The following is an 11,160-nucleotide window of genomic DNA, read 5'->3' as shown; positions in this document are numbered from 1 at the left end:
TCCATCCCATAATCAGCCACCAAAGGCAGACACTATTGCATGCACCAGCAAGATTTTGCTGAAAGGACCCTGATATAGCTGTCTCTTGTGAGGCTATGCCAGTGCCTGGCAAACACAGAAGTCGATGCTCACAGTCAGGTATCAGATGGAACACAGGGAACCCAATGGAGGAGCTAGAGAAAGTACCTAAGGAGCTGAAGGGCTCTGCAACCCTATAGGTGGAACAACAATATGAACTAACCAGTACCCCCAGAACTCGTGTCTCTAGCTGCATATGTAGCAGAAGATGGTCTATTCAGCCATCATTGGGAAGAGAGGCCCCTTGGTCTTGCAAANTTTATATGCCCCAGTACAGGAGAACACCAGGGCCAAGAAGGAGGAGTAGGTGTGTAGGGGAGCAGGCAGGGAGAGTATAGGGGAATTGAAGTAAATACCTAATAAAAATTGGAAAAAAAAAATAAAGGCATGCCCTGCCACGCCCAGCTTAAAGCAATCTTTCATAAGTGAAGGACAAACTTCATCCTACTGTTAGAGAAGACTCAGGATGGTTGGTAAAAGAGTTTGAATGTTTGAAGCATGATGAGGCCAAGCAAAATAATTCATAGATTCCTTTATCATGTGACTCATATGACTGCTTTTTTTGAGCTTGGATGAGTAGTGGCTTTTCAATGCTTTCATATGTGATACAAGCTGCACAGATGTCAGACCAATAGTAAATGGCAAATTTCATGTTCCCAGAAGTGCTATAACAATTAAAAAATGAAATATAGCTTTGATGCCAACCTTCAAAGAAATGTACAATTTTGTTATTGCTGTTTTATCAATCTACACATTGAATCTCTGTTATTGGTCACGGCTATCCTATCCAATAAAGTGCTCTGTTTAGAAAATGGAAAAACAAATAAACTCAATATACAAATGGAGAGCTGACGGGAAATTTTTGATGTTATTGATAGAGGTCACAGACTACATCAGAATTCTTTCCCCCATTTGTAATGTACAGCATACTGGTTAATTATCATGTACATTTAAACTTACTGAGAAGCTGCCTCTGGAAGCAATATAGAACTTTCCATTTTAGACCTAAGCATGTTTATCCCAACATAATTTCAAGGCTTCTCATATGAGGAAGGGCTGCCCCCTTGGCCCTGTTTTAAGAGGACAGAAAAAAACAGCATATGACTAACGGTTCTAAATCATTCTGTCTTCATGCAATAAAAGGATAAACCATTTCCAGCAGAGGCGTACAAATGCCCGCAGTGGAAATGGAAAGGCAGCTCACCCACAGCAAGTCTTCAAAAGACCCTGCACTGAAGTCTGCCTGAATCATGAACTCTAGCATGACTGGTCACTTCACAATCATTTATTTTTGATGTTCATAAGCCTAATTTTATATTATTAATTCTGTTTGTTCTCTCAATCAGACCGCTCTAGTCTCTCAGAGATGTGAGTGCCCAAACTGATATTTTTCTGTCTCTCAGATGTTTCTTGCTAACTGATATTTGCTGTTTATTTCTTTAACCTTTTCTTTCTCAACATGCAATAAACCTACTAATTCAAAACTGCAAGTATGAATATTATAGATCAATCACTCTTCAGTCTGTATAGGAAATTACTCATGAAGAAACCTTGATATGCTCCTGAACTCTAGGAAGAATAAAAAATTTATTGAGGACACCAGTGGACCACATGACTGGATCTTTTCCCCAAACCATATTACATTGTCTGGTATGAAGTACAGTGCTTCACTGAAGAACGGAACTCACCCATGATGAATAGGGGTGCTGGCTGCAAACAAATATTTTCTGAAACCAAATTCAACACCCACCAAGTGATTTTAGTCACGGTTATGATCAGAGTCACATGGGAAGAAAGAAACACTTCACCAAGAAAGAAACTTTGGAAGCAGTGTTCCAATATTAATTGGTTTTGTTGTGACATTTACAATAGCAAAAACTCACTCTACTATGTTGTCCTTTAGGTTTTCCCTCTAGAAATTGGAACAAGCCATCATCTACAAGAGTGCAAAACAGGATGGAATGGTAAATATGGATCACATGCACACAGAAGATGGACCACCATAGCAGATAACTGTCAGCACTATGATGAGCTCCTTTTGCATCCATTTAAATGTGTGTCAGTATCTATTTTTCCCAGATTCTGGGTTCTACTTCTGCTAAAGTTTTACAACTGGGGTTTTCTTTGGGAACCTGATGGTGTGGCTTTTTAGATCGCTTAGCTGCTCAGCCAAGTAAATCCTGATGAACAGTGTCAGCATGCATAGAAATATTTCTGTCTCTGAAAGGCTGTGAGTCAATAAGAGGCCAGTAGAACATAAAAACCTTGATCTCTGGCCTCTAGAATGATAAAACTACATACTTTTTATATTAGGGGCCCCACACAAGAGCAAGGGACCATCTCTTGATTTCTCATTTCCCTGTATTTCTGTTGTAACTCCAGCAATGGTTTCTCCCACTACTGCTTGCCTAGAAAGTCCCTGAAAAAAACTCCTTATCTCCAAATCTTATTACAGCAAGTGGACTGAAGATGTCTTCTTAGAATACAGTATATGACTTTTTTCGAGTAGGTTATTTTAATCCAAATTTTATGGATGATATTTTGGCTTAGCTGGTTTGAAAATTATTGACCTATTAAGTCATAAGATTAGATCAGCACTCCCAAGGTATGGACCTACATAAAGAAAAAGTGCCATGACATAGCTTCAGGTTTTCTTAACAGTCCTCATCAACTTTACTGATCCAACTGAATTTATATCCATTCTCTTACTTTGGTCTCAAGAGGGACCAAGATGGAGGATCTGTGAGAATCCTCCAGTTAGTTCACGTTATTCCTCAATATTATATCCTCCTTTACTTCATCAGCACATCCTAGTTATCCTCTAAAGGTATGCTCTCTTATGATATTGCTGATTTGTAGGTCCCTGGTATCAGCAAACCAAGATAGATCTCTTAGTCAGAACATTAAACACCTGCTCAGGAATGCAAATGCTTGACTTGGGTTCAGCTAAAGGCATTCCCAGGACATTTTACACATGGGGAACATGTTCAGCTTGACCTTGCTAAGAAATAATTTGAAATCTTAAAGGCAAGTCTGGCAAGATATGGAGTAACAAACATTTCCAAAAAGACAAATTAAGCAGGAGTTTGATCAAAAGATAACACCCATTTAAAATGCTGTGATCCACACTAACACGCTGTGCACGGTATATCTTCAATGGTATTCACTGAAGAAATTGTTTTGATTACATTATTCATCTTCTTTTATTGTGAAATGGGCTGGGGTATTCGTACAAGAGAGATATTACTTAACAAAACCACTATTTTATAGCTATATAACAACTTCATGCTAACCTTATAGGAGATATTTCCAGGTAGAAACCAATTGAAATTTTTAGATGAAACCTGTCAAGTCAATACTGTCTGAGGAATATACTAAGAAATTACAAAAACTCACTGAAGTATAATTTTGTTAAGGTAGTCACTTTTGAATTCCTTTCATAAATGCATTCGATTTTATGAGCTGCTTTTTGCACAAACCAAAACCCAAAGACTTTATTCCAAAGAACAATTTCATGAACTTGAATTGAAAGTAAAGATTTCTTTCTCTGTGACAGTTGCTTCTGAGGGGATATTCTTGTGAAGTTCATAATGTCGCTAGTTGAATACAATGATCCCCTATCATTGAAAATGTGGAAGAAAGATGGGATTTGGCTGAGTTTCCATATTTAGGAACTTGTGAGTCACATGTGTATTAAAAGCAGCAAGGAGAACTACTAATGTCTTAAAAATCTTCAAAATAAGTGTGTGGTATAAAAGAGAAGGCTGTCCTCTTCACACTTGAGATTTTCTAAGAATCTTCTACATTGTTTTGAACCTATGTAAATTCATTATAGGTCTTGGATCAACTTCAATATATACAAAGCCCACTGCTATTACTAATATAAGACATATTTTTTACATTTTTATTAGATATTTTCTTCATTTACATTTCAGATGCCATCCCCTTTCCTAGTTTCCTCTCTGAAAATCCCATATACCCTCCCTCCTACCCGTGAACCACAACCTTCCCACTCCTGCTTCCTGGCCCTGGCATTCCCCTATTCTGGGGCATAGAATCTTCATAAGACCAAGGGCCTCTCCTCCCATTGATGGCCAACTAAGCCATCCTCTGCTATATATGCAGCTAGAGACATGTGCTCTGGAGGTGCTGGCTAATTCATATTGCTATTTCTCCTATAGGGTTGCACACCCCTTCAGCAACTTGGGTACTTTCTCTAGCTCCTTCATTGGGGACCCTGTTTTCCACCCAATTCTGTATTTGCCAGGCACTGGCATAGCCTCACAGGAAACAGCTATATCAGGGGCCTATCAGCAAAATCTTGTTGGCATATGCAATAGCGTCTGGGTTTGGTGGTTATATATAGGATGGATCGCTGGGTGGGGCAGTCTCTGGATGTTCCTTCCTTCCATCTCAGCTCTGAACTTTGTCACTGTAACTCCTTCCATGGGTATTTTGTTCCCCAGTCCAAGGAGGAGCAAAGTGCCAGTGCCTGGCAAATACAGAAGTGAATGGAACACAGGGCCCCCAATGGAGTAGCTAGAGAAAATACCCAAAGAGCTAAAGACATCTGCAAGCCTACAGGAGGAACAACAATATGAACTAACCAGTACCCCCCAGAGCTGTGTCTCTAGTTGCATATGTAGCAGAGGATGGCTTAGTCCGCCATCAATGGGAGGACAGGCCCTTGGTCTTGTGAAGATCATATTCCCCAGTACAGGGGAATGCCAGGGACAGGAAGTGGGAGTGGGTGGGGTTGGGGAGCAGGGCGGGGGAGGGTATAGGGGGCTTTGGTGGTAGCATTTGAAATGTAAATGAAGAAAATATCTAATAAAAAATAAAAAAATATTGATAATATGGACTAAAAAAATGAAAGAATTCAAATATTCGTAGGTTTTGTCACTTCATACTCTGTAGCCCACAGGATTATTGAAGAGCTTATCATTTAGTTATTCATAAAAGTAGTGAGGAACCAGCAGTGTATTTATCATTTCTGACTATCATTCTGACATAAATGCAAGGAGAGTTATATTGAGTTAAGAGATTTAGATTCACAGAAATCACCAGGGGTTGGTAGTTGAGACTTTTCTGTAATACAATGAAGGTAAGATGGATATTCATTTATCTTCAAACTGACTGTCAGAGAGCCTTCAAGAAGTCAGAGATCAAAAGTAACACTTTTAATTTTATGTACTTTCGAAAGGAATAATCTCAAAGGATGAATGTTGTCGACACGTTGCATTTTTCATAACAGCAGTCTGAGAAGAAGATACACATTTGCTCCTACATGATGAATATTTGGTGTGATAACGGGGCTGTCAGCCCTTTGACAAACTTCTAAGTTGTTACTTACTCAACATTATTCTGTTGAGAAAGATGACACTGTCCTGCAGCTCTGGGTGGGTCCTTTCTTAGGAGACTTTGATGACTGGCATTTAGAAGATGCTTTGCTAATATAAACTAAATGAAGAAATCCTTCAGGTTATTAGTTTTGTGGTATGGGGAGTAAATCTCTCTTACGGTGCTTAGGTGATTATCCTAAGATCACATGGATAGGGAACAACAGGGAGGAGAGTTGGATTTACAATCCCACCCTCCAAAGTAGTCTCAACCAGAAGGGCACATTCCCTCTCAAATATCTTTGGAGGGACTCTGATATGAATGTAATTCAAAACCTTCAATAATTTACTGTCATATTTTCATTACTATAATAAATACTAGATGCAATACTGTTATCAAGAAAAGACTATTCTGAACTATAATTTTGGAGCGTGAAGTCTAGGAACTTCTATTGCTTTTAAACTTCTCATGGGGCAGGAAGAAGGAAAACACACCCTATTGAGAACTGGTGGTGTAGCAAAAGATGGCAAGGGGAGCCTGCTCCAGCAATACCCTTCAAGGGCTTTCCTCCACTAGCCTGCCAACCTACCACTCACTTGCATCATTTAAAGGTTCTACTACTTCTCAGAGTATCAAGCCAACAATACACAGGCACCTGAGTAGCGCTCTCAACGACACCAGTTCTGAGACCTGTATGATCTACAAGCAAGCATATGAATGCCTGTGTTCTGGATCATCTTTCAAAGGATGCTACTGAGGCAAGCTGGATAGTCGGAAGCATTGCAGCCACGTGTTCTTCTATACAGAAATGTCTATGTCCAAGATTAGGGATACACTCCTGGAAACATGTGGCATGCGAGCACATGGCATCTCCCTGTAAGATTTGTGCTCAGGGATCCAGCTGAAGAGAATGACTACACTCTGGAGCTCTCACTTTTCAGAGAGTAACAGAGTCATTTGCTTCTGGGAACCAAGCAGGAAGAAGAGCTTCTCTAAGTGGGAAGCTGCAGTCAGCATAGATGTAATTTCTAGCTCCACCATAAAAACTAATGCAAAATTACTAATACAAAATTAAGGCTAGGAATGTAGAAGGCCCTGAGATGGAATATTCCCTATGGTAAATCCATCTTGATCCTGCCAATGTATTCAAAAATCAGAGTACCTATTTTGACAAAATGGCTGTACATTATATTTTACTTCTCAAGCACCATATTTGCCTATCAAAATGCTACTCCATGGCTGCTCATCACCTGGTTCCCAAATCTTCCCATCACATGGCACCCCATTTTAAAGAATGGCTCATGAAGTTTGCTTTTTCATACTAGTATAAAGATTAGAATATTTTTCTAAATTCATAATAATTAATGGCTTTGCTTCCTAGCTTGAATATAAACTAAGTCTAGGGAGTATTTTATTTTTGATTCCATTGATTCTGTAACCTACAGATAAACTAAAGTTTTATGAAATTGATTTTTAAAAACTACTCTGATTAAAAAAAAAGTGTACATTTCGGTGAGGTTGACATTTTAAATCAATGGGAACTGCCATGATTGCTGATAATTTTTATTTGAGAATGTGTTGTCCCTATGGTATTGGAAGTGGAGGAAAAAAGAACCATAGTTCCTAGTACATAGTGTACTTTTAGTACTCTGAAAGTAGCAAATTACCTTCTCTATTGAGAACAAAGTGGAAAGATAACATATTTGATTGTGTGAAAGCATAACGTATCTCATACTAAAAGCGTGAAATAGTTCAATCCATTAACCAGTCATATTTGAGTATTATCATACATAACAATTATATGTTAAGCATCATCAATATTCATTGAACTTGTAAAATACAGAAAATCAGTAAATAAGAACCCGTAGAGAGGTCACCTACTTTTGATATGTTGCTTGATCGACTTGCAGATCGCCCTGGGGACTTTTCATTCTGAAAAATAAAATTAGAAACACTGATTAAAGAAAAGGACAGCCCTGCCTTTTACCACCAAGAGAATACAGTGCAGTATACATATGTTTATGAACATTTTCAATATTGTTCTGAGGGGCACACAAATAGCTTTTATCAGATTACACTGCTCTAATACACAGCAGCATATTGCTAATATGTTCCAATTAACTTCAAGGTAGCAACTAAGCTAGCAATATTTATTTACATGAAATTATCCTCTCTACAAACAAACAAACCTGAAACTATGCAATCTCTTTGCAAATTAGAGAACTGTAGCATAGCCCATTGCTTTTCCTTTTGTAATTGCACCCAGAAAGTCCCAAATAAATTCAGTTTCCCCATGCAAGTAAAAATACTCTGTGCTAGATATGTAGGAGACACCTTCAACTCGTGTTCTGGAGAAACGTATTATATTGGTCTTTTCTGTCTTTTCACGTGCTCGTAAGCACCTAATCTTTAAAATTTAAAATGCTCTCTAGGTTATGTCTTAAGATTTAAAACTTGAAAATGTTTTTAAAATGTATACCCTGCTCTTGTCTCCTTCACACTTTGTAGTTTCGAAGAAAAAGTGCACTAAAAGTGCTTTTGAAAGTCATTTTTTATGCCATGAAATTTTAATGTAGAGAGCAACCTTAAGGAGTTAGGCCTCCTAGTTTGAAGACAGCAGATTCCGGGAAACTACAAGCTTAAGCTCTAAGTCAGCTCTGGCCTGGAACTTCTGACTGATGCTCTCCCTTTGCTATTTTTATTCTGCTAATTCTCCGTTGGAGGATAAATGAGTGGAAAATCAGAACTTGTGGATGCACACACAGGGTGCAGAAAGTGTCTGACCCAAAGCTGTCTTCCTGACAGGAACTGAGCAATTGTGCTACCTACCTAAGAGCAAACCACTCAAAACTCCTGCATAGACACAGGAAACACTCCCCAGCACTACCAAGTTCGCAGTATGCAGCTGCTGGGGGAGGGAGAATCATTCTCATTAGAGGATACAGCCACCAGTAGGCTTTCTATGTTCCAGTGGATGGCCCCAGACCCATGCAGTCCGATTGAAATTTCCTAGGATGTGGACTTTTGGTGGCAAGTCTGCTTTTGTGAATTAACGGGCTACAGCCATTGCAAACTGTTGCTGTGTTATACACAAATATTCCAGCTGAACATTCGACATCTATCTCCTGTAACCACTGATGTCACCGAGGAGCATGTTATTACAGACTGAGATGGTCACAAAGATGTGATTAGTCACACCTCATAACAGCCTGAGATACAGCCTGGGATGAATGTGCATGCTGCAAGAGACGTGTTTCCCTGATTAGGTTCTTCTAATGATGGAGAGCATCACTTTGTTCCTGACAGCTCAACTCTTCACCCAGACCTTAGTTAACAAAAATCAATCCATCTTCTTCTCTCAGTGAAATTCAGAATTTTGACACATTATCATGTGGAACATAGGCAAATATACCACACAAAATAATACACTTGGGGGATTGGAATGCTTGTAGTAGTGAAAGGGGTTATTTTGTTTGCAAATTTTTCATTTAGATGACACTCGAGAATGTGTTTGAGGAGTGGTAAGTGAATCTGCAACATCAAGAGTGAAGGAGGAGGAGAAAGGAGGAGGAGGAGGAGGAGGAGGAGGAGGAGGAAGAAGAAGAAGAAGAAGAAGAAGAAGAAGAAGAAGAAGAAGAAGAAGAAGAAGAAGAAGAAGAAGAAGAAGAAGAAATGTAAATAAGTATACTTAACTTTTGAACCCAAATAGGACTTGCTGTTATCTTGAAATAAAATTAAAAAAGTTCACTTCAGTTTCCAATGGAGAAGAGTTCACCACAGGGGTATGTACATACTCTGAGCCAATAATATCCTTCAAAAGAGGCAGCACCCATCTGATAGTCTGGTATTTTTAGAGCTGTTTAATATGAAATGCAGTGTCCCCATTTTCTCTGAATACAAGTCTGGGCACTGAAAGTTGCAGGTGAGTTCAGGGTAGGTGAAGATTTTACACAGCCAAGTTCTCTAGGGTTCTCTGACAGCTCATGAAAGGTAAGCTCATCATTGAAGATAATGGGCAGAGGCATCGTGGAGTATACTGTCCTTGTATTGGTGGGTAGGTATCTTAAGGTGAAAGAACACCTTGCCATTAGATGTATGGTGGTGTACTGGCATTAGTATGAGTAGATGTTTGACACTGGTGAACTTGAATTTCATTGTCATAAAACAGGGAAGATGATATCTTCAGGATTGTTGTAAGAATTGAGTAAGCTATAAAACCATTTTTTTCATATTACAAGGTTATAGCATTTCTGTTGTTCACACCCAGAGAGCTTCCCACCAATTTACAGTGACCATGCAGATTATAATAATTATAATTTTTCCTTACGGACATCTTGGGTTCTCTGTTTTTCAATTCTATGATGAGTTATATTCTGGCCTGTAAAATTTAAGCACTAAAAACAATTGGATAACCAATTGGTGTGCTTTTCCCTGGGAAAGACTAATTCTTCCACCTTAGCATTCCCTAGGTGCCTGTAGTTCTTTGATATAATTTAGGCCTAAGGCTTCCCCCCATCCACTTTAGCATGTCTGTTGTTGTCATCCCTATTTTGTTCACATTTGGGCCATCATGCTGGTAAGGCTTTATGGATAAAGCTTCTGACACTAGGAGACACAAGGTCAGAGCAAACTCCCTAGTCCTCTGGCTCTTGCAATCTTTCCATCCTTTCTTCTGCTATGTTTCCATATCAAGCGGGCACCCCAAGATGTACACATGGTAAGATTAAACAGACTGATAAGGTTATATTTAAGACTGCATGCATGTATACATACACATATATTTGAAACAATAATTAATGGAAAAGGACATGAATTTGAAAGAACACAAAGAGAGATATATAGAAAGATTTAGAGGGAAAATGAAAGAGAAGAAGGATACAATTATATTAAATCTAAACAATCAAAAAAAGAAAATGAAAAAAATTGTCTACCCAAGATGCTAAAGGACATTGTTTTCTTGCTTTGGAAGCAAAACACCAGAGGGACTTTCTCTGCTGGAAAACATCCAAAGCAATCTGTCTAATTTGTTTCTAATTAATTGGGTGGCTTGTTCCATTACCATTGAAATGACATATTCTTCTTTGTATATTAGTGAATATGGTTGTCACACCTCATTATAATGAATTTTATTACTTCATGTTAAATTAAGTATAAGCTATCTCCAAATCTAAAACATCTTATGGTTACTCAAATTAAACTGACTTTGTAGGGCAGGAGAACTTGGAACCTGAGAGAGTTTCTGGCTAACCTACATGAAAAATATAGGATTATTGAAGAGCAATGTTGGATCTTAACTTATCATTTCTAACATGCGCAGAGAGATTCAGAGTTTCAAAGGAGTATTTTTTTAATTAATTAATTTTTTTATACTCCATATTCCATTCCCCAACACCCCTCACCCTCAAACTGCTCTACACCCCACACCTTTTCCCCACCTCCTGTCTCCACGTGGATGCCACCACCACCCCACCCTACCTGACCTCTAAATTCCTTGAGGCCTCCAGTCTCTTGAGGGTTAGGTGCATCATTTCTGAATGAACACCGACCCAGAAGTCCTCTACTGTATGTGTGTTGGGGGTCTCATACCAGCTGGTATATGCTGTCTGTTTGGTGGTCCAGTTTGAGAGAACTAGGGGGTCCAGATTGAGACTACTGGTCCTGCTATAGGATTTCCCCTTTCCTCAGCTTCTTTCAGCCTTCTCTAATTCAACAACAGGGGTCAGATGCTTCTGTCCATTGGTT

The 11,160-nt window shown here is 38.9% G+C and overlaps 1 protein-coding gene across 3 annotated transcripts in view; it reads right to left on the bottom strand.

Moving 5' to 3' along the window:
- Positions 1–11,160, bottom strand: part of March1 (membrane associated ring-CH-type finger 1) — a 799,133-nt gene that overhangs the window by 170,108 nt on the left and 617,865 nt on the right. For all 3 annotated transcript variants that reach the window (XM_029532226.1, XM_029532228.1, XM_029532227.1), the window contains exon 4: positions 7,300–7,350. In XM_029532226.1, coding sequence (XP_029388086.1) covers positions 7,300–7,350 — 51 coding nt within the window. The remainder of the gene's footprint in view (positions 1–7,299; positions 7,351–11,160) is intronic.

This window comes from Mus pahari, chromosome 19, assembly GCF_900095145.1.
Source record: "Mus pahari chromosome 19, PAHARI_EIJ_v1.1, whole genome shotgun sequence".
Taxonomy (NCBI): Eukaryota; Metazoa; Chordata; class Mammalia; order Rodentia; family Muridae; genus Mus; species Mus pahari.
This window is presented reverse-complemented; position numbering and strand designations above follow the sequence as displayed.